Below are 24,509 nucleotides of genomic sequence, written 5' to 3' on the forward strand. Positions count from 1 at the left end.
ATTGGCCAGTTATATTAGCTTTCATTAACAACATATTTAAGCCTGGATAACAGATCCTTTAACTCACTGATGCACAGACACGGAGAGTGTACGATATGCAGTTCATAAATCTCTCCGTCTTCTCCCTCCCTCCCTCCCTCAGCTCTTCGCTCCGATCTCGTCTTCTTTAGCATCACAGAAGCGTAGAGAAGGGGCGTCCTTGTGCCCTAAGCATGGGAGAGAGCGAGTGAGCGCTAGAGAGGGTAAGAGAGAGAGAGAGAGAGCAGGAGAGGGAGGGGAGCTAGCGCGTCAGTCAACTGCAGTAAGCAGAGGACAGCGGTAGCAGTCCAAACGGTGGCTGACGTTCTCTATTGTTCAGCCACAACGTTCTCCCGTTTGTAGTCAAGCAGAGGAGCAGAAGAGCAGGAGATCTCCCACATGCACCGTTCCTCCAGGGAACACTGACTCCAGGCAGCCAAACTCTTTCAGTCTGTGGTGCTGAAGTTCTTTCTCTGCTCTCGGCCAGTTGTCTCGTCCTCCTGAACGAGTGGATTTTATCGGATTCGGGGAAGCCATGGGACTTGGGGTCAGGGGTGCAAGGACAGCGTTCCTGTGTTTATGGAGGTTATTTTTACTGCTCTATGGCATCTGGAGCGCTCGAGCCCAAACGTCAGGGGACGAGAAGTCGCTGTACTTCTGGGAGACAGGTACGACCGTTTCAGTCAAGTGTCCTGATGTAGATCGGTGTGAAGGTTGTGGACGTTAACTCTATGATGTCTGAAGTTATGTCGCTGTTTGTTTTATTCCGGGTTGAGAAGTAAGGACAACCAGATGTCTTTGCAAAGAGTGTTGTGAATTATTTCTCAGCATCCTGATTTGTGAATTTCACAGTCGGCACAGCATTGAACGTGTCCCCGTTTCTGCACAGCAGGTTGTCTTCATTTCCCCGGTGTTGATCGTTTCGATTTGTTGTGCTGGATAGCATCCCTGACTTTACTATTATTGTAATAAAACGTGATCATACACTGTAACGGAAAGAGCTACTGTTAAAGATGCTTTTTGACTTTTTGCATGACTCAAAATTGGTTCTGTTTGACCAGTTACTCTGATTCATTTTAGGGGTTGAATTTCATGAGCGAAAAACAACCCATTTGAAATTTGACCCTGGTTTTATTATAGTAAAATGATTTTACTTCATTTTTCATTTTTATAACCCCAGTTATTCACTAAATATTACAGTACAACTATAGTTACTGTAGTAAAACCATGGTTCATTTCGTAAGGGACTGTTTTGCATTCACATTGCATTGTTGTACTGATAATAAAAGTCACCAAAATGCTCATTACTTTTTATTATAGAGTAAAAAATCCCATTAATGTACTGCAACAAATCTCTAATGTAATAAAACCCTTACTTCAATGCGGTATTTAAAATCACCCTGAATGAGACATTAATATTATAAGAAAACCTCCATGAGAATCTTGAACTCAAAGCACCTGATCAATTGAAGTCTAAGCAGACAGATTGGATTCTCATTGGCCAGAGACCCGAGTCAATGTGCCGTTGTCACCCTGTTAGTAAGATTTTAAAGAGGATGTAAGCGTGTAAGTAGATTAAAGGAGCTGCTGGGATTTATACTGTGAAAACATCCCGGGGACATGCATGCGGAGAAGCAGAATGACAGGCAAACTTAACCCACATATTTTACTCCTGTAGGTCACAATAATTACACGCGACTGGTGTTCATCCAAACGTCTGCTAAAACGTCTGTCTGGAATAGGCAGATGTCTGATATCTTTGTCACTTGGAGTGTGATGGGATCCGGACGATATTGCGGCCGATTTGAAGCGTCGTTCTGGATGCGATAATGTTCTTCCGCTCAAGGGAAGGGAAATTTAGTTGGAACATATGATGCACTGTATGCATAATGAATGTGACCGTAGAAGAGTTTGAGCTTCAACCTGTGGGGGATTGACTCGCATCTTTTTTATTGGCTTCGCAGAAGGGCAATAAATCTGCTGTCTGCGGTTGATATCCCCTCATGATGGAGATGTTATGATGACCTGGAAACACCAAATAAAGCAGCGTTCCTTCTTAAATCCTTCATTTAAAAGCATTTCTTTAAGTGCTTGTTAATTCTCTTTTCAGTCAATATTCTTGGAATTGTCATGTACTTATATTTCTCAGAAGCAAGCTAAATTTAACTATTTTATTTCTCTTTCTTTTACATTATGAACTTATGAATTAGGTTCGATGCTTCAAACATCCCTGGAGATGAGCAATACTTCACATTCCTTCAGCTTCCAATTAGAAAGAAATTGATAAACGGAGCTGCTCTCTTTGACCCTCTGTATCGCGAATCTCAGCCCTATTCCCTACCAAGCTAATATCAACTCATGAAGGGATTCTTAATGAATAGCAGTATTTACCAGACATAATTGACTGCTTTGGTTACTGTAACCTTGAGTCGACTTCTTGTTTGAATACAGAGAAATGAAGAGGAATGATGTTTTATTCAGCTTGTGGAGAGATGCATGTTGAGATGAAGATGCTTGACACAGCTGGTCACATTGTTGTGACTCGCTATATTCACACACTTGAAAATGAAAGCCTTGCTTTCTGTTAAAACAGCCAATGGCCTTTGATAGAGACATCACATACTTTCTCCGAACTTGCAGACTTGAATTGGTTGTGTGTCAGGGCTCTAGACCCATTTTTCTAGACTTTTTTTCTCTCAAAATATAATAGTTAACAAGGAAAACACTTCACTGGGCGTTTGCTTGCTGATTTTTGCAAAAACTTTTAAATAACAAAAATAATTTTCTAATGACAGAAATTAATACCCCAAGAGAAACATTTCACTCAAATTAACCTGTGTAGGTTTATATTAAAACTGAAAGAAATACTTAAAGCTTTGGAAATTATAGTCTGCCCTTATTTAAGTACTATAAGGAGCTGTTGACCAGATAGAAAACAACTACCTTTGGGTGTTGTCAAGATGGTGAGAGAACTGAACTGAACCGAATCACCTTAAGGATAGGTTACTTTGATTTCCTTGCCTCACACTCTCTCTCTCTCTCTCTCTCTCTCTCTCTCTCTCTCTCAGACCATCCGCGGCAAAAGAACACAATTATTTCATTGCAGATCAGTCTGTTTTGTTTTACAGTGTTTTGTGGCTTCTGTTAGTAGAGCAGTTCTTCCCTTTAGCTAAAAGTTACTCGCACACCATTTCTAGACAGACTGAAGATGTTGCTCAGAGCTCTGACTGTGCTTTTCACTTGAGAGCCAAAGTTCACATTAGGACGTGCACTACGTGGCCAAGCTTAGAGAGCTTTTTGTTTTAACTTTAAAGCCGTGACAAATTTAATATCAGAACCTTGAGCTTAATCCTTACGCTTTAAATTCTCTCCAAGATGTGAGATGCCTTATCTTTAAATTTTCAGCACACCTTTAAAAAAAAGGTTCTCCAGAGAGTTATTTTGTTGCACTTTAGATTGAGCAAATATCTCTTATTAAGAAACATTTGTTGCTGTATTTTTATTGGCTTATTGGCTTTACTCATTTCATGACCACCAATAGAAGAGCTAAACTCTTGTCAGCAGGGTTTATTTCTTATATCAGTGATGATTACCCAGATTACCCAGGATCCTGATCGCACTATCCCCCGGGAGTAAAGTTATCCTGGAGCTCCTCACGCTTCATATCACGCTACTTCTATAATAAGTCTTGTTAATGAAGAACATGCCGATTGTTATCTATTCGGTACTTTGCTCAACACATAGATACAACCTTGTTTTTCTAAATGTTTTGAAGTTTGAGTTCAAAATAAGACAGGAGTTTCGAAGGTCACTTATAGCCTAAATAATTGCTGTTTTCGAAAGCCTGTCTGAAAGCTTTATTGAAAGTGGAGTAAGATTGTGTCAGACACAGAAATGTGGACTGATGCTATTTCAAGGAAATTGAAAGGGAGGAAAACTAGGTGAGTTAATTGTCACGTTAGTTCCGGGAGCCGGATAAGGAAAATGTGCCGCATCATTCAGGAGGAATATCCAAACTCATTTTACAGATTGAGTTTTAATGTCACCTCGAATGACCCTGATTTCCATACAGACCTACAGGCAAACCAACCCACTGACTATAATTGGTTGAAATTCACTCCAGACGGGCTTTAGATTTAGGACATGCATACAAACGAGCCTCTGAATTCCTCACAACATTCTCTCTAAGCATTTCTGCTGTTTTCTCGTGTAACAGAGATTTTTGTCTTTTTCGAAGCGCCTAAATTTGTCTCTAATTTAATAAAGCTGCACCTCTAATTGTGCCATGCATGGCGATTATTATTTATTTTTCGGCTTAAAAAATGTCCCAGAAGCAGAACTCATATTCACTCTGCCTGCTTTAATATAGCACATATTTAATTATTATATTTATTAAATGTGAACCAGGATGTGTGTTCTTAAGTGAGACAGATGAAAATGAGAAACTAGAGACAATGTTTTCATTATGTTTATCACTTAATTTTCAATAGCTGTCACATTTTATTTTCTTCACTCATTGCTCATCATTTCCCACAGGGAATAATGTTTTTGTGTTTTCACTGAATGACGTATGCTCGTAGCAAACTGGATTTTCACAAAGCCATTAAAAATTCCAGACCAATTATGTGGTGTAGTTTATTCTTAATTTCAAGATAAAATTTAGAACCAGCTCGAACTTTGCACACAAATAAATCACACCTGACCTTATTGAATGCAATGGATGGCAATATTTATTTTGTTTCTGTTGCATTTAAATTTATGTATTTGGCTTTAATCCAAAACAATTTAAAGTAAATGTATTTATTATCAGTAAACCCTGTGGTATTATTAAATACATAATCTTTTTTCAATCAGAAATACCAGCCTGATCTCATGGGAATTCAGAAGGTAGCTACAAAAACGTAAGATTATTAGAAAAAACTCCTATAGAAGCCCCACCCCTACCCCCTTAAACCTAAATTATAGGTTAAAATAAGTTAAATACAATTGGCTTTACAAAGAATTTGAACTTAAATGATATTAAACTGATTTAAAGGTCCAGTCAGTGAAATCTAGCGGCAAGTTTCAAAATTGCAACCAACGGCTCACTCCTGTTTGAAAAACTACGGCGAATAACAGAACACGGCGAATAATATACAAGGGCCCCGCAGTGTATGTAGATAGAAATAGCTCATTCTAAGGTAATTAAAACATAACGCTTCATTGTGTAAGCCTTTCTACATTCCTGAATACACCGTTATGTATATTATATTGCTGTAGTAGAGTAGGCGGGGCGAGACCGTGGTTCGAGTCCGGTGAGTAATTGTGAATTAGCGCCAGCTGTGCGCACACCGGCCTCGAATCACGTAGGAGATGGGAGCATATAAAGGAACGAGCGACCGGACCGTCGAAGAGAGAGGACCGGGCCCGAACTTGTGTTTGTATTTGTATTTATGTTTATGTTAATGTTATTGCGCCGGCGGTCGTCCGTGAGGGGCCGCCGGCTATTATTACTTTATTAAATGTTTGTTTAAATGTCTTCCGGTTCCCGACTCCTTCCTTCCATACTTGAATCTTATTACATTGGTGCCGAAACCCGGGAGGAAGGAGAGACATGCTGTCGGAGAGTCCTCGCCGCCGAGTGGCCTCGCGGTGCCGGAGAGTTCGGGCAGCGCGGACGAAGGGCGTCCGCCAGTGGCTGCCCGAAGCGGTGGCTCTGGGGAAACGGAAGTGCACAGTGCGGCCACCGTCAAAACTTCGGTGGAACGGCGACCTTTGCTGCCGCGCCCCTGGGTCGAGGTGGGGTGGCTTTCGTCCAAGTGGGAGCGGGGGGGTTGCCGCCGTCCGCCAGAGGCCGGAGCCTGTGTCCGTCCCCCGAGGGGGAGGAGCAGGGGGCGGAAGTGCCGGGTGAGCCACCGCCTGCCAGAGGCCGGAGCCTGCGTCCGTCCGCCCAAGGGGGAGGAACAGGGGACGGGGAACCCGCCCCGACTCCCGGATAAAGGAGGAGCCACCGCCGGCCGCCAGGGGGCGGACGGTCGAGCCGTCCACCGAAGCCCCAGGGCCACCGCAAGGCACCGCGAAGGAGAGTACTCCGGCTGGTTGAGGAACGAGCGGCAGCATGTCGGGGAACCGGATTTTTTTTTTTTTTTCCTCTCTCCCCTCTCTCTTTCCGGTCGCTCCGAGGGCTCCCGTCTCCGTTGTCTCGTCTCGTCGCTGCATACCCCCCACCCCACCCCCCCCGAGGGAGGGGGAGGGAGCTTGCACAGTCGCGGGAGTACCCCCCGGCCTGTGAGGGGTGATGGGGGTATGTAGTAGAGTAGGCGGGGCGAGACCGTGGTTCGAGTCCGGTGAGTAATTGTGAATTAGCGCCAGCTGTGCGCACACCGGGCTCGAATCTCGTAGGAGATGGGAGCATAAAAGGAACGAGCGACCGGACCGTCGAAGAGAGAGGACCGGGCCCGAACTTATGTTATGTTTGTATTTATATTATGTTTTGTTCGCCGGCGGTCGTCCGTGAGGGGCCGCCGGCTGTTATATTACTTTATTAAATGTTTAAATGTTTGCCGGTTCCCGCCTCCTTCCTTCCCTTTTATTGAGATTTGTTACAATTGCATTTCAAAAAATTACCCACTGGACCTTTAAACATCAAGTTGTATTTTGCATAACTTATGAAATAAAGTTATACAAAATAACATGATTTTTAAAGTCAGTTTATTATAATTTAATTTAAAATGACATCATTTTTTATGCATCTTTTGAAGTTTTTGAATTTAGAAAATTTACCTTTTTAAGTTTATTTTTACAGTGTGATATTGAATTTTTGCCGATATATGATATTTTCCAAGTCATTTTAGCCAATAGCCAATACCTATTTTTAGTAAAAAAGCAATCGTTAATTTATTTTACGTGTCTCTGTTTTATTTGAACTCATTTAAATATCTGCGTAAAATGTTGAAATTTTACACAATTACATGAAGTTTGTAAATGGGGTAGAACTGTTTGACCACAATAAAACAGCATAGAGTAATAATGTCTAAAAAACCATTAAAGAAAAGTACCAAACAGATATTTAACAAATAGATAACAAGTGTTTGGTTTTCCATACAAACTTATTGAGAATCGTTGATAAATGGTCAAAGAAATCACTCTTTTATTGCCAATAGCTTTAGCTTAGCATTAGTTTAAACGACTGCTGTATTTACAGTGATGGGCAACAAGGAAAGCCTTCACACAGTAATCTGCCATAACAAATGAGCTTTTTTCCTCATAATATAAATACTTATTTTCTGAATCTAAATGGCCTGAATAAAACACATATGTAACCAGTTTGTGTGTTCTCATTCAAGTAATGTTTCATAGAAAGGACTTTAAACTAGAACTGTTCTTCATGTTGTGTCGATAATGGACCTTTTTCACAAGCCGGTGAAAAAGACGCGTTCAATGGTCATCAGCATTGTAAATCCTCCAAAGTTTTTTATATTTTCAATGAAAAAATATGTAAGTTTATGACACTATACTATGTATTATATTACCTTTGCATCAATTAAAAAAAAAAAAATGCGCTAATGCAAGGGTGTTACTTATGATGTAGGGATGTTTTGATGAATAAAATCAAAGGTATATTGTGAATCGGTAACTACTGCCTGGCAACCACAACATTTACTTTGTAGTAAACCAGTAACCAGGCAATTGTAAGAGAGCAAGTCTTTTGAGGAATAATGCTTATCATCTTTGTTGATCCCTTTTTAATCCACTCTATTTTGTCAAGGAAAAACAAAAACCGCTGTTGACTGTAACAGTTGTTGGTTTATAAAGTTACATAATTCAGTTCTTTTCAACGCAAGAGCTGCAAATGTATTACAGGATAATATTTTTTTTCTCCAAAAATTATGTCTTGATAAAAGAGTTTGGCCTTTATGGCCGTGCATGCCCTCCGGACAAGTGTATGATCTGAGTACTGTTGGGAAAATGATGTTTGTTTAATCTAAATGGCAGGGCTTACAGTAAAACCAAGACATCTATAATGTGGCTGTGATGTGTGGATTAAAAATTATTCCAGATCCATAAAGTTTATTTAGTGTGTCATAAGAGGATTGGCTCTTTACACCGTGACAGACAACATGATTATCATTTTTTACAAGGACATTATGTGGAAAATAATACATAAAACCACGTGTTATCTTTGTAACAAGACAATTCAATATAGATGAGAGTTAAATAAAAATCTGACAGTCAAAGTCTCTCTGGCTGATGAGGAAATTTCTTCAATCAAAACTCCTGAAGAATACAAAAGCAAACTCTGAGCAATCCATTTTTTTCTTTGGGTGTCTACGCAGTTTGACTGAGTTCATACATACTGCATGATGTTTAGTGTAAATGTAGAATCGAATGACCAAATCTTCTCAAGTATCTTCTCTGCAGGATGAAGGAGTTCAATAGATGGACGATAGGTATTGTTAGAGGTCAAATAACTGCACATGCAGTCTGCTCTGGATGTATTGAGGTCAGCCCCACGGTGCACAAATGAGTCCAGAAGACCTCACCGGTGGCATTCACAATGTCTTCTTTCATCTCTCGGCTAGAATGAAACTGAACTCATTTTTGTGAGCAGTGACATTTTCTTCCTGTGTGTGATACTGGAAAGAAAGGATTGCCGACAATATCCCGGTGATTGAGATCTGCTGGTGTTGCATAGTTTCGAAGAATCAAACAAATACAGTTTTAGGCCGTGTTCAGACTTGACTTCTTTTTGGAAGCTGCTAGCGTCTGTTTTATGTTATAAAAACTGTGTTTTCCAAAAACATCCTGAGCTCTTTTATAAACGCGAGCGTCTTTTTCTGCAACTCAGGGCGTTTTTTTAAGTTGAAAAAAGTTAAACTCTTCTGAAAATATCGCCTTACGTCAAGCTCCTTTCTAAAGCTAACCAATGACAGCGAGTACTTTGTCGCTGCAGTAACAACATGCGAGGTGATTGGTCGAGCAGGATCACTGATCGAAAAAATTTAATTGCGGTTGAAACGCCTGTTGGAGCATAGTTTTGTATAAATTTAAGTTGAACTTTTACTTTCATTTACTTTTGATCGCATTTCTATCAAGAAATTTGTATTTTAGTTTAAAAAAATTTGATTAGTTATTGCAAATACGCTCTCTGTTTATAATTCAAGTAGACTTCCGTTACACTGCCTATCTGTTTCTCTGGGCTGCCTTTTTGCACAGACGCAGCCTATGAAGTCATGGTGTTCGGCTGCTATTTGTAACCAAACGCGGCAGCTTTTTTTTAACTAAAAAGCGCTTCTGTCAATTTTTTCTTTAATAAAAGACGTCAAGTGTGCATGGTTAAAAGTAGTTGGATTTTAGAGTTTCTGGAGCCGGGGCTCGACTCTACTTTGCCTAGAATGTGTGCTTTCACAGCAATATTTTTAAAAGATATGAAACCAAACCTAACCATCAAGCTCAAATCTTACTAAAACTTATGAAAAAGATCATGCAAATTCGTACAAACTAGCCACTTTGTAAAATAGTTGTGTTGTTTAAGATGTACAGGTTCATTAGATGGTTGATTTGTGAGATATTGCAGTTTAAACACATGATACTGATGTAATTGTCACCATTGGAGAGGTGATGATTGGAATCTTGTGTTCAGATGGCTTTCATAAACAGGTTTAACAGAGCAACGTCTCTGAAGCCCTGAACCTGAATGTGTCATGTTTGATTCTCACAACAGATGATTGAGTTTGACAGGCTCTTGGAAGCCTATATGAAGGTTACTGTGGGGTGGTCTGAACCTCAGCTTTGTCTTTCTGTGCTCATCCATACATCCATTTATCTATTCGTTGGTCAATCCAACAGGATTTTTTTTTAGCAAATTGTTCCATTTAAGTATACTTTTTCTCAAGAAACATCAAAAATATAAACACTCAAATGAAATATTTATTCACATAGCTTGTGGTTGTGGATATAGCTCAGATCCTTGGTCTGGGAGTTCATGACTGGTTTAATGCATACTTGGAGTCAAGTCTTGATTTGTCGTAAATATAACCGTTTACAAGCTTCTTCCTCTTCCCATTTCGTAAAACTTTACAAGATTCTTGTCAGTCTATTCTCTCTCAAGATTCAAACAATCTCTCTCTCTTTCTCTCTCTCTCTGCGATGTGGGTGTTATGTCAGTTCTCGCTGTGGCATCACCTCCACATTACACTCTTCTGTTCGCCTTCACATCTTTTTTAAGGACATGATCTTCATCTCTTCTCATTATAGTTCACTACATGTCTGATACAATGCTAATTCTTATCCATTTGTTTTGGTTTATTGATTATTCTGTATTACTGTACTTCATTGCGTTATACCAGAAATATAACAAGCATGAGGAGAAGATGGTAAATTTATGCTGAGGAACTGTGTTAATATTGTTCGAGTGTTGTGGGCTGTAGGTTATATGTCATACAGTATGTGGGTGGGCTCCTGCTTTGTATGTAATTTATACCATACATATTGCTATTTTAAGAACAGTTCAGCCCAAAATTTTAATACTATGACATTTGTATTTATTTTTATTCTACACAATTTTTTTTTCAATTGGTCACAATTTATTTTTATCTTTGCTACCACCATTCTGTACTTAATCTGAAAGTAGACTTTGTCTAGATTTTTTTAAAGGTTTTTAAAACCTCTAGATTTTATTCATGAATAATTTATTGACTGTGAAAGTGTTGTCACCAGATTGTGCCAGACCTAAAATACCCATTGGTTCAAAGGCATGACGTCATCAAAATGTGACCAAATGTATTACTTTATCTCTTAATTTTTCAGGTTAACTCAGAAGCATCAAAGGTTTCCAGAGCGTCTTTATTAGCAATTTCTGTCATTTTTATCAGCATTGCCAACCTTCTCCATCATTGTTTGACAGCAGTAAACTCAATACTGTGCCCTTTTACGCCAGATTATTTCCTCCACATCAAATCGCCTTGAAGATTCTACAGGCCCTGAATGTGAATTTCTCTTTTCTCAGTATGTTATTCCGTGCAATGGGCGACTTTCCAATGTGGTGCCCACACGTTCCCCCCACGCAGTTCATGTCGAGATGCTCCATGCATGCGACTGTGGCCGGGATCAGAGATTGTTTTTGCAGTGAGGAGATTGGATTACAATGTTGTCACAGCTGTCAGTCACGGCACCAACCCTGTGCCATGCTGACAACTGCAGCCATGGCAACCGTGGCGTGACGACAGAGTTATATTAAGCATAGCATCGTTTTGAGGTTTATAGCATCGTTCTTCTATTCTGCATACTCTGCCTCCGAGCGCTTTACTACAGTGTGTCTGACATACGTTTCTGTTAAAGGAGTGTCTTACTGAGTTTCCTAATGAGGAAGCAGATTGTTATTTGGGGTGGGTGGCATAGACAAATTAAACTATTGCTATGAATCATTTATATTACTGTTATATTTCATAATATGGTGGTTATTGCATTCGTTTTGGTGTAATACAGTAAAGCTAATATTATAATACAGATAGTCCTGACTTGAGAAGCTGCGGATGAGTGAGACCTACCTGTGAATTAGCATGTATTGTGTTATGAGCCCAAAGGTTACACGTCAGAGCCAGGGCCACTCTAAATTGCTTTGTATAAAAGCATAATGAATTTAACATCTAAATGTAAAGTTTCTCAGCGACCTAAACAGTTTATGTCAAGTCCGGTTGGAAAATGTTTATTTTTTAAGTTGGAAACTTTCAATGGAAACGTTGCTGTCGGACTGAAACCATGTATTTTTAGTGTTTTTATTCTTACTTTTTTACATAAATCATTACCATTGGTCACCCTTCATGTTTGTCTGTTCGCACAAATCTAACAAATAAAAGTATTGAAAAGAACTTTGACAACACGGTGTTCGGATAATTATCCGATCTCGTTTTTTTTTTCAAGTTTAAGATACAATCTAACAGTCTGACAGTGAGAATACTGGAATAAACTGGAAACAGGAATAAACAAAGACAATTCAAAATAGCAGTTTAGCCTATTACAAGAATCTTAAAGGGACATTTCACCCAAAAATGAAAATTCTGTCTTCATTTACTCACCCTCAAGTTGTTCCAAACCTGTATAATTTTTTTTCTGATAAACAAAGACATTTGGAAAAATCTTAAATTTCGTCAAAATATCTAATTTTGTGTTCAACAGAACAAAGAAATGTATACAGATTTTGAACAACTTGAGGATGAGTTAATGGTGACAGATCTTTCTATTTTGGGTGAACTATCCCTTTAAATGCAGTTAAAACGCATTGCAGCATAATATTGGTTTAAACAACCAGATGTCATATAATTTCTTTCCACTAGTTTCAAAACTCTCTACCTTAACTTGCCATAAAATGTTTATAAGTTTTCAGAAATTTACCAGTCAGTTTTGCAACCCCTTAAAAATGAGTTATTCCTCATCTTAACAACTGTTTTGTATTCGTCATTACTTAATGCTTGTTCCATGTTCTTACGTGTGCAGTACAGCGATATATTTTCCTGCCATTGATAAGCAAATATACACATTGATTTTCTGTGTTATAAACATTTCTACCGTCACACGCCCTTGTTTACCCTGACTCAACCTGCTGTTACAGAGTTTTCTTACATGAAGTGCAGGGTCATGCAGAAGGCATTGAGTGTGTATTCCTGTCAGATTTTTTCCCTGACAACAGCTAACATGCAATAGCTCATGCATGAACCGCATCATTCATGTACGTGTGTGTGTAAAGTCATGCAGCAGGGCAGCCATGTGCTTGTGTGTGTGCTCGCGTGTGTGCACGGTTGCTTGTATGTAGGTCAGTTGGATCTCTTGCTATCGTGCTGGTACATCAAGCAGTCGTGTACAGAATCCCTCTGCTCTTTCTATCTGTGTAGCCTGTATAATTTGTAAAAAAGAAAAAATCTAGCTTTGGCCAGCGACAGTTTTTGAAGGATTAATATAATTAAAGCATTGCATTTCCCATCATGAGGCTGCTTTGTGTGTTCATGCATGTGTGTATGCATGCATGTGTGTGTATATACATTCTGTATACGTGTGCATATATGTGTGCCTATATACGATATTTGTGTGTGTTGTGTGTTGGTGTGTGTGTGCATGTGTATGTCTGTTTGCAAGCGTGTATATGTGTGATGGTGTACGTGCACGTGTGACTACATTTGTTTAGTATCTGTGCGTATGAATATACCTAATGTGTGTGTAGGTTTGTGCATGTATATGTGGGTTTATGTGTGTGTTCATGTAAGTGTGTATTGCCATGGCTCACAGAACCCAAGCAGCTGGTATTTACATGATCACAGATTGGCGAGGAGATTCCATGTGGAGGGATGAGACTGGATTGATTTCTTCATTCAGCTATCTGTGAAATGAATGAATCGCATTACAGAAAAGTTTCTCCTCCGGCTCTGTTTGATGTTATAGGGTAATAGTTCATTAGATGATGCTTCCTGCAGACTCGAATTGGGGTTGGGCGTACTTCCAAAGTGTATTATTCCATCCTGCTGATAGTTTACTATAACAGCTACTGTGTACAACGCAACACAACATACATGAACGGCAACTAATACATTTGTTTCGATGTCAGGATTTGTGAGAAAATTATTTGATCAGAAATGCTTCAAATTAAAGTATATAAGGAGAGAACAGGGCTGGAAAGGTTGAAAGGACGCAACCTCTTTTGTGCTGCTAAGAGTAAAAAACGCCCAAAATTATTGTATTGGTCAATGCTGTTTGTCTGAGTAAATCCAAGCATCCTATGTTGTTTGAGACTGATGCATCACTGAAAACATCAGAGCAGGAAAATAAAACACTATCGGCTTCATGTTTTTCTTGAGTCATGCCATTTCTATAGCCTTGGGGGGCCTGTAAGCATCTGATCTGGAGAAATGTGCTCTTTGGAGCCGAGGCGGCCGTTTGATGCTCATCCTGCTGGGGTGGTCTTTGAACACAGCTCTCTTGATAGCAGTCTGCTGACCCAACAGCGCCAAGGCCAGAATCCACCAGCCCGTCTCGCTTTAGAGTTAAACTCCACAAACTGTGTCTGTGCAATTCCAGCGATTCTCAGATAAGCAGCATGTCCTGTTTCAGATAAACTGTACACTGGCGATTAACAATATTCCATAATCATCGGAAAGAGTAGTAGAATTATGATCAGATAGGCACCAGGTCATGTGAATTCAATATATGGGTACATATGATAATATTAAGACAAAACATTGGGTTAATATCTCAGTTATATGTCTAGACAAGAATACAATTTAATTGAGACCAAATGGAAACTTTTGCTGTTCACTTCACTTTCATTCTCTAGAAAAAAGAGTCAGAAGCCCAGAAATGTCAATATTATTGTAGATCTCGGTACATATAATCTACATACATTTCCACTTTCATGCTCAATGCATTTTAACAATTGTCTCATTTGTTTCCAGTTTTATTTCTTTTAGAAGAAACATCTGATAATAACTAATAACTTAAAAGAAACACAACTGAAAACTCCCAAGTAAGAGCAACTACTAAGCAATACAGTTTTTTTCCTTGGTACAGGCGGACAGCATTGACGTTGACTTGAACGTTTGCTTCATCTGACTAAGAAGTGTTTAACCAACCCAGAATCCTCTTCGATTCTGAGTAGAACTTTAATCCCAACCGGGTGGATTCAACAAACGCTCATTCAACCTTGACGTTATGTGATTAAAGTGGGGAAAATGTCGGAAGTGTCCAGATGTTGGGAGGCCTGTAGAAAGAAGGGAGGTGTGTGGTGGTGTGTTTGCTGAGATAAATCCCTGCTTTTCTGCTGGTTCGCTTCATTGATCACCTATTTCTCTCTCTGCGTTTACTCGCTGTGTTGGCTGAGATTGCCTTGTTTGATCGGTGCTGACTCACATCATTCCAGTCCAGAATTTATATGAGACTCCTGGATTGAATTTAATCTGTGAAAATATGAAAATCACATCAGTCTATTGAAGGCTAAATGTTTGGGTATTACATGTTAGGGGTGTTATATGTTCTTAAAAATAAAGGTGCTCGTAAATAGATTGTTGCAGTGATGCAACCCTCTGAACATTCTTAAAATAACCATTTCTTTTATATTTTAGTCTGTGGAAACTTTTGCTACTATAAATTAAATATTTGTGCTACAGAAAGATTCTGTGTCGTGGTTCCCCAAACGAATCAAACTCCAGTGCGAAGGGATGTGAATTGAAAACTAAAGGCCTCTTTCAACTTTTATTCATAAACAGTAGATTCATAAAAATAACATATTGTCCAACACATTTAATTGTTTTAAATATTAAAAAAAACACTTAAACTCATGCATTATCTTTTGCGGTATAGGTTACTCTTTTAAATTGATTTTAATTTTGAAATACAATTTTATTTATTTTCTATTTATTTATAATTTTGTCATTGCCAGTGCTTGCGGTATAACTTGAATATTTTAAATACAAAGTCTTTATCGTTTTTTCAGATATTCAAAAAGGTTTTATCTTTAAACTTTGTTATACTAGGGGGGTTCATCTGATGCTGGTTGCTTTGGTTTATGGCTTTTTAATGAGAAAATTGTATAAGAAAATTGAAAATAGGAAAATATCCAGAACCAGAATAATTGGAACTGTGTGTGTGTGTGCCTGTAATATTTTGTTGCTGCTTATTTTGTGCCATAAATAATTTCTACAATTGTACATCTCTTTATATGCTCTTTCTCTTTTCCATTATTCATTTTTGGCTCTGTGAGTCAAGTGATCACAGGGCAGAGAAGAAACAGAAGTGTGATCATACTTGCCCTTATACTTATAGAAAAGGACTGTGGTGATCGTCCCCCTTCCTGCAGAGATCACAGCGTAGTGGCCGTGTCATCTCTGCGGAGAGCTGCCCTTCTCCAGGCGAGCTGAACGCGAGCCTCTTCTAAGCTCAGCATGTCTGATTGCACAGAGAAGAGTTTTTCATGCTCTTAAGGAAACTGGTATTGTACTGTTGGTTGCCAAAATGTAGCTGCTTAGTTGCTATGGGATCCCAGAGTGTTCTGAGTAGTTGCTATGGTGTTTTAGATGGTTGCTAGGGTGTGTTTGGTGTATTTTTATTAGGGCCGCACAAAGGTTTTAGCTAGATGCAGATAGCAGAGAGACATGAATGTGAGTGTCCGTTTGCATGATGTATGGAAGATGAAACATGATATGAATATACTTTACTTTTGAATATACTTTAATAGGCTTTCAAATGTTTTCACAAACTTTAAGCATTTTTCTATTGTATTTTATATATTGCAGTATTTAGCAAGTTATTGCACGATATGATTGCATCATAATGAGTTGGAAACAAGTGGCTGAAACAATTATCATAGTTTATGTGTAATTATTAAGGTAAAATTTGCAAGATTCCAAGCCAAAAGAGTCATCTAACTTTTTCTTTTTTGAAAGAGGTCACAAGACGTAATGAATAGGAGACAGTCAAAAGATAATAAAATACATAGATGCATAAGAGATGATGATCTTCCATCTGAGGTAACGGTCTCATTATCTAATCCAAGATTTATTTGAGCTCACTGAAGAGGAAACACAAAGTTCTTTTGTTTATTACTCCTTGAAACTCCTCCTGTAATGAGCGTATTAAAGTATACACATACTAGCCTGTTCGAAATAATTAACTTTTGGCTTGTTGTTTGATGCCGATGTGTAAATCTGGCCTATTAAAAGCTGAAAGTGGCTCACAAATCATTTGATGTGAACTAACACATTGAAAGGCGTGCGTCTTGAGAACCTTGAGAATAAACCACATGTTTGTTCTTTCTTTCAAGTTGTTCCCTCGCTGCACTTGAAAGCCAGCTGCATCTATTAGTTTCAGCTACAATGACTTGCGTTGTGCTTGATTTGTGATGCTGCTTCACATTCTGCCTTCTGTTAACGTAGCGCGCAATTCTTTTTTGAGGATATAGAGGATCAGTTTCAAATCAGGATGCAGCGGAAATGTATCGATGTTTTGTTTTTTATAGGTCATGGAAATATCTGTAATGAGAAAAATCTTTAGTATACATTTACATTTAGGCATTTGGCAGACACTTTTATCCACAGCGACTGACATTGCTTTAACCTATACATTTTACACATAGCCATACAGGTATTCGCAATCCCCTGGGATCGAACCCACAACCTTGCATTGATAAGGCAATGCTCTTACCACTGAGCTACAGGAAAGCTACAGTATACAGTACAGTAGTTCCCAAAAGTGATGTTAAGATTTTTGTATATTTGTACATTATAAGCTTTGAGTAAAGCATCAAATTATAAGGTGTATTGAACAAAACTTTTAAGTTATTTATTGGACGACATTATTAAGGGGAATTAGGATGTAATATTTATTAAAAGGGTCCTATGTCACGAATACGTGTTTTTCTGTGTCTTTGGTTATAAGTTGCCCATATTAGATACGTAAAATTGCAAAAATGAAAGCGTTGGAACAAAAGATGCATTCTATCTAAAAGCGAATGCTCACCCAGACCTGCCTGAAACTCCTTGTGTAACCACACCCTCACAAATCCAAGTCTGTTTGTGGTATGATTTGACTAAGACCACCCAAATGTATACGCAAGTAAGGTGGGCGTACATCTCACTACAATTGCTTTGGAACCTGAAGTTTTTTAACCTTAAATCATGTTTACAGATTGCATCTAAAACAAGATATGCTTTTTAATATTTTTTGCACCTAGACTAGATTATCACTCGTTGTGTTCTCTATAAACACTTCTATAAATGTCTTCAAAATGAAAATATCCAGTTCAACACCAGTTATTTTAGGTTATCCTCATTTATTTTTTATGAGAACGTTTGATGGATATCATAATTCATATCACATTTCCAGTGCCTGACTAAGCATAAACCAAGATCCACATCTATATTTTTGTTTATGTATGTATTAATATTTAATGTGTTTATTTTAATTTATTATTAACTGAATTATGAGAATTTAAAATACTTATTTTACAAGTATGCAGACAGAATGATTGGCAGGGTTCTGTTGAATGTTGGCTCTTGCCTGCTCAGGAAGATTTTCTTTAGAGGTTTTTTGTTGTCAGTTGTTAACCTAAAACACATGGATAGTAACCCAGTATTTATAAATTGATGTCTGACATTTTTTGAAACGCAACAACTTGAGATAGAATATCTAGACTATCTTTGCAGCATGATGTTTACAGTATGTTTAGGGCACAAGAGCTTGTAATAACACTTGCATACAGATAAGAGGGAAATTTACATTAAAAGTCCCTCAAGGTATTCCATATAGGTTGAGCGACCAATTAGAAACCACATTACATGGTCAGGTGACCCTAAACATGAACTTCTAGTCTTGCAGAATGGAGAAGAATTATTTGATTTGTGTATGACCTGAAAGAGCCCAAAGAATGTCTGCCGGCAACGGTGATCTGCCCTTCAACCCTATTAGAAGAGAGAGAGAGGTGAGGTGAGGTGTAAGGACACAGCTGATCTTCACCACTCCCTTCTTGAGAGGTTATTTATATCTGCTCTGCTTATCGCAGGCCTGTCGGGCACTTCAGTCTAATTTCTGTTGAGATGAAAGAGGTGTGCGTGTTTGCGTGTTTGTGTGTGTTTTTATTAAAGGAGATGCTTGTCCTTATTTAGCACAATCTAGACTCGCTGCCTTCTCAGTTTTATTTATCACAAAAACACATTCTGGATTTAAATTAGCACGGACAGTTTTAACCTTTCCCTAATAAAGCAACTATTTATATTTTATTCATTTTTATTAATACGATATGCATTAATTAATGAGGGGCAACACATTTCTTTTTCACATTCTAATTTTAAGTGTAAAATTCAATAGTAGTTTATTGTGCACTTCTATTTTTAAAGATCTGATATCTGAACAAAAGTGCAATAAGATTTGGTTTGCAAACCCTTTAAACAAATAAAGAGCTTTTTTACAACAGTATTTTCAACACTTCAACACAAAGTGTACAGTGTACTCTACTAAAAGTATATTTAAAGCACATCTTTAACAACTAAATTACTTTTTTCTTTATCTTAATAATTCATAGGGGAGCACACAATTCCTTTAACATAAGTGAGGGTTTTGGGCCCGTCCTTTGTTGTTCGATGAACATTATGAACTTTATTATGCTGCCTCCCCTTTAAGAGCGCTCAATACAGGCATACGGATCTAATAAACTGTGATGCGTTAACATTCATAAAAAGGACTACTTTCTCATGGACCCTTGCTAATATGGAAATATTTACGTAATTTTGTGTTTATTTGTCTGTTTCAGAGAGAGAAGATGTGGAACAGAACTCAGTTTTAGTTTGCGCTCTGACTCTCTAGACGCGCATGTTAAACATGTTTTCTGCATTTGCCTCACACTGCTTCAGTGGTGTAGTCAGGGCCATACATTCCCATACACCGTATGCTTACTTATTTCACAGCGCTGCTTGCGTATAACGACTTCTAAAGATCTAGATTAGCATATGCCCACTCGTTCTCCTGCTTAACTCCTCCAGGCTGCTTTTGTGGTTGCTCTCCCTTTTACTTCTATTCTATAACTTCATATTCAAAGCATAAGTGAAGAATTATGCATAAATATTTGACTGAAATAATTGTTAAATGTTACTAGAAAAACAAACAAACACACTGTCTTTTGGTCATTTGAGGTTGTGTAATGGTTGTATAGTAAAGTACACCACTTCTTTTGTTAGGACTACACCACTACACTGCATTCAATATACAAAATTCGTTATCGTTGCTGTTTTGTACCTTAGCCGGGGATTCTTTTGTATTCTGCAGGCTATTGATTTCCTTCTGCTTTACCATCAATAGCATTAAATAAGCCTCTTACACCCGCGCATGTTACGTCTTTGTGTGGTGAGGGTACTGATAGATAGGGGGCTGGCTGAGGGAGGGGAAATGAAGTGGAGTGGTTTGTTCTATAAACTCCGCCTCTTGGAACAGATTTTGGAACAGAGTTCGGTACCATTCGGTTCTAGTGTTCCTGGTTCATATGTGCGCTTCAGCATTCTTAGGCCAACCCCAAATGCTATCATTGGTTAAGACGTGTGGTGACGCCCATCCCAAGCCAGTACCGATCAACATCCAACCCCTTCTGTGACCCTTGCTTTGTCTGTACGTTTCAGAGCCAGTGAGAAACAATCCTTAAAAAAACGCTGTTGCACGATAAAATAAATGTTGCGATAATTAATTTATGCGTTAACGCGATAATAGCACGATAACTTGCCCAGCCCTAGTATTATATTAACAAACTATTTGTTGAATGAGTCGTTGAACTTTTTCGCATTTACTGTAAATTTTGCCAAGTAATGATTATACTGGAAACCATAAAATAATACTGGCTAGACATCATTTTTATTTGCTAGCTAATGTTATTTAGGCTACTTGTTATTTATTTTGCTTGTTGACATAAATCTCCAGGGACTATATTCTTTGCGGATGTGTATGCTAAATTTGGACCACAAAAGCGTGCTTGCGCAATATTGTTTCTTTATGTTGTTGCTTTGAAACTGTATATAACATTTCATGGAACAATGGATTTGCAATAATCCAGCATTGAAAACCCAACCGTTACATTTGTCCATATTTGACCAGACTATGGGTTGACCGCCTAGCACTTTTTTTAGAATATATGAAATCAAAACTGATTTACCAGCGTGAAATGTTTCAGGAGTATTGTTTTTTATGTTGTCTTAATTATTTTCACCGCTACGTCTCACATCTGCAATCGTAAATTAGATTAAAGAGTGATGAATTAAAATCACAATTTTAACCCGAGCTATTCACGGGAACACCATGTAAGTGTCAGAACTGAAAACTCCCTTTTTACTGAGATTACATCTGTTATTGACACAAGGCCCAGCGAACGCCAGGTTCTGGAATGCACCTATCTATGACGACATTAATAGGTTAAACACTGCCTCCATAGAAAAATTTCAACAACTTCTTCTCTAGCCCCGCCCACTGGTTTGCGCATGACAATTCTGAAGTGGCGCGGAACTAGATAGACCTTGCAAGCAATAAACAAACATGCTGTTAAAGATAGCTAAATATTGTGCCACCCCTGGTTGTGGAAGAATACAGTCGCTGCGTAACCTTCCTTCTGATTCCAATATTAGTAATGCATGGTTAAAGTAAATTTTTAAAGACGTTCCAGCTCATGTGGGAAGCGTTTGCTCGTTTCATTTCTCCGAGAATTCCTTCGTGAACAAGGCAGAGATTGAAACTGGATTTGTGGAATGACTAAAATTTAAAAGCAGTGCTGTGATAGTGCTGTGAATATTGGATCCAATAGGAATGGTGCAGCCAGTAAAACATTTTTGTACTATTTTGTCATTAGTGCCTTGTTAGAGATCACTTGATGTGCCCTGAGCACTATCGCACAAGATTAATATTGCTTGGTGACCTCAGTCATTTGTATTAATTGCAGAGGTTGTCTGTGATCTTAAGCCTGTGCAATCGCCATCTCTGTGATCAGGTGGGCTCAAATATATTTTTTCAAGGTTTTATCCACCGTTTGCGAATAATGGAGGCTGTGTTTTGGTATTATTTCGGGTGCTGGATGATATCCATAAGTTACCGGGAGTCTCCCGTTTGTTTATTTATCATGGAAACTCTCATAACATTTGAGACCCGCGATCGCGGTGATCTTTTTTCCGGTTCGCGAACACGAGTCTCAGATACAGATAGGTACGATCATATATCATTCAACGCAATACAACTATGGGCTATACAAACTTTACACAAAGCTTTCCATCACATCACAAGTCAGTAAATTTGAGTAAAATCATCCCGTGCGATTGCTGACCCCCCTGATGTGGGGAGGTCATTTATAAATCACAGGAGGTCTCCAGATAAAACTGATACCGTGCGAAAAGTGTGAATGTTGGTTATGTGTAACCTAACGTTACGTCTCTAAACAAATTCACAGAAGGCTCCAACTACACAAACTACTATCCAATCAAAGCAGTGGGCGTTTACTTATAAAGTCTTCAATGTGGAACGCCCATTAAAACCGAGCGTTTGCAGAGCTGGCCTCAAAACCCGGGAAGAAAATATTCTATTTCTTGTTGATTTTGATGTTTTTGAATGTAAAAACCAAGCGAACGTCATAACTAGACCTCATATAACAGTATAAAACAATGAACAGGCACAGTTCATGAGACGTTTAAATACCCAAATCCCAGAAGTCTGGTGTTAGAGCAAGACAAGTTAGACAACAACATTGAATAACTGAATGAATTATTCACTCACTGTGCTCATAGCGCTTGTGTATGACATGGATTAAACATAGATCAGACTAAAACAAAACAAGAATTATTTTTTTCGTAAAAGCAAACCAACTACTTTAGCTATACATTTATATTTATGCATTTGGCAGATGCCCTTATTACATCCAGCCATTACATGTATACAGTTTTTTTAATATGTGTTCCTTGGAGAACCTATGATCTTTGCGTTGTAGGTGTGATGCTCTACATATTAAGATAAAGGAACACTACAGTATGCACCATGTATACCCAGAAGACCTACTTCACAACATTTGCAAAAATGTGCAGTATAATACAAAATCATTCTGCTCTGGGTACTGTATTCCTCAATGCTGTATATTTTACAATGGATTAAAAATTCATATTCACATTAATGATTTCACTCGACAGTACATTTGGAGACCCTAGGTTACCATTCTTAATTGTGTATTTATGAGGTTCGTAACATTGACTGGGTTGAAAACGTTTATTTTTACATATTTATGAGGCCAGCAACATTGATGCATATAGCTGGTGATGTGAACACAATCCGTTTTAAATTTGGGCCACTAACCTCCGCATGTAAAACATTCACCCGGGTAAAAAGATAACCCAGGGTTAACCGGAGTCTAGTACGTCCAAATGATAATTTCATAGCTTTTATGTAAATCTAAAACAGTTTGAGACGTCATTGACAATATTATGAGATGTGATTGTATATTTACAGAAAAAGAACTGAAATATGACCTTTAAGTGTATTGCCCAAAGGCACAGCTTGTCTTCTGTAATCTCTGAGAGTCTCATTAGAGCTGGTGTGATTGTCTCTGTACGAGTGGGAAAGGTTGTCGTATCTGACGCTTCTGATGGATTTCTAATCCTTAAATTACTCCAGTTTTCCCATGCATGATTTAAACTGTTAACAAGCAAAACTCCAAACTTTCACATTGATACACTTGGTTCTTGATTCCATTTTTGTCCAACAAAGAATGGTTTCATCTTAATTTGTCTTTCTCACACTCTGATTTGTATTTTATTTTTTAACAGACTTGAAATTTGTTTCAGCCTAAATTTCGTAGCTGCCAAGTTGAGAGACAGTCGCTTATAGTATCAAAGCTTTTCTGGTACGGATGCACGATAAATTATCGGCCATATCGGTATCAGCCGATAAACGTTCATTTTTATGTTATCTGTATCGGCCGATAATCAAATGTATGCCACTATATGAAAGCCGATTGTTCTTAAATCATTTCCTCTGGTTAAACTACTTAATCTGCACACTGCTCGCAGTTAAAATACACCACAGTACTGTCTTTCTGCCGTGATCATTCACTCACTGCTATAATCAAAACATTGCCGATGTAGATACAGTATTTATGAATAAGTAAATTATAGGAACAAAATCATTTTGTTTGAATCAGATTGCTGTCTGAATGCTTTCTGTCTTGACACCTGTTAGACATGTGACTATTGAAAAAAAAAATCTGGAAGAACATCTATAATTTGTTTGTTAAATATACCAGAAAAGGTTGAAGGTTAAGTATTCGTTAACTAGTGTAGTGTAGTCTCGGTATGTGATATTCAGGGGAATCTTAGGGAATTTTATATTAATATTTAGATACTGTATATTGGCCAATATACCGTTCATCGGCTTCCTATAGTAAAGAATTATCGGTTATCGGCCAAGATTTACACATTGTTGCATCCCTGTTTTCTGCTCCGAATGTTGAAATGTACAAAATGTCATTGCATTAGATAACAACATTTACATTTAGTAATATAGCAGACGCTTTTATCCAAAGCGACTTACAGAAAGTTCAGGGAGCAATAAAGCAATATGTCATACAGGAGCAATAATACAAAAGGTGCTTATACCGAGTTACTAGTTTCAACAAATGCCAAAACAATACCTGTCGAGAGAAAGAGAGAGAGGGTTATTTTTTATTGTTTTTTTTGCAAAGGAAAATATGTACATAATTGAACAAAAATTTAAATTTATTGCTTTAAATTTAAAACAGAAAAAAGTTTTACATAATATTTGCGTTTTTTCCTGGCCCTATATGGGTAGCACATGTCTTTTGTTAATGTCATGCACACAGTTTGAGGTAACTCAGCTAGGACATATGTGATGTGAGATTATTTTATGCATAATATTGAATAAAAATGTGACATGTGCAGTAAAATGCTTTGGATTAAATTATAAGAATGATTAGAAATGAAAAAACACAGCCGATATTTGCTTCC

General features: G+C 38.1%; 1 protein-coding gene across 1 annotated transcript in view; it reads left to right on the plus strand.

The window, feature by feature from the left end:
* Positions 1-318: 318 nt before the first annotated feature.
* LOC130433033 (thrombospondin type-1 domain-containing protein 7A) overlaps positions 319-24,509 on the plus strand; it is a 94,796-nt gene continuing 70,605 nt past the window's right edge. The window contains exon 1 of the mRNA XM_056762681.1: positions 319-686. Coding sequence (XP_056618659.1) covers positions 554-686 — 133 coding nt within the window. The 5' untranslated portion in view covers positions 319-553. The remainder of the gene's footprint in view (positions 687-24,509) is intronic.

Source organism: Triplophysa dalaica, chromosome 12 (genome assembly GCF_015846415.1).
Source record: "Triplophysa dalaica isolate WHDGS20190420 chromosome 12, ASM1584641v1, whole genome shotgun sequence".
Taxonomy (NCBI): Eukaryota; Metazoa; Chordata; class Actinopteri; order Cypriniformes; family Nemacheilidae; genus Triplophysa; species Triplophysa dalaica.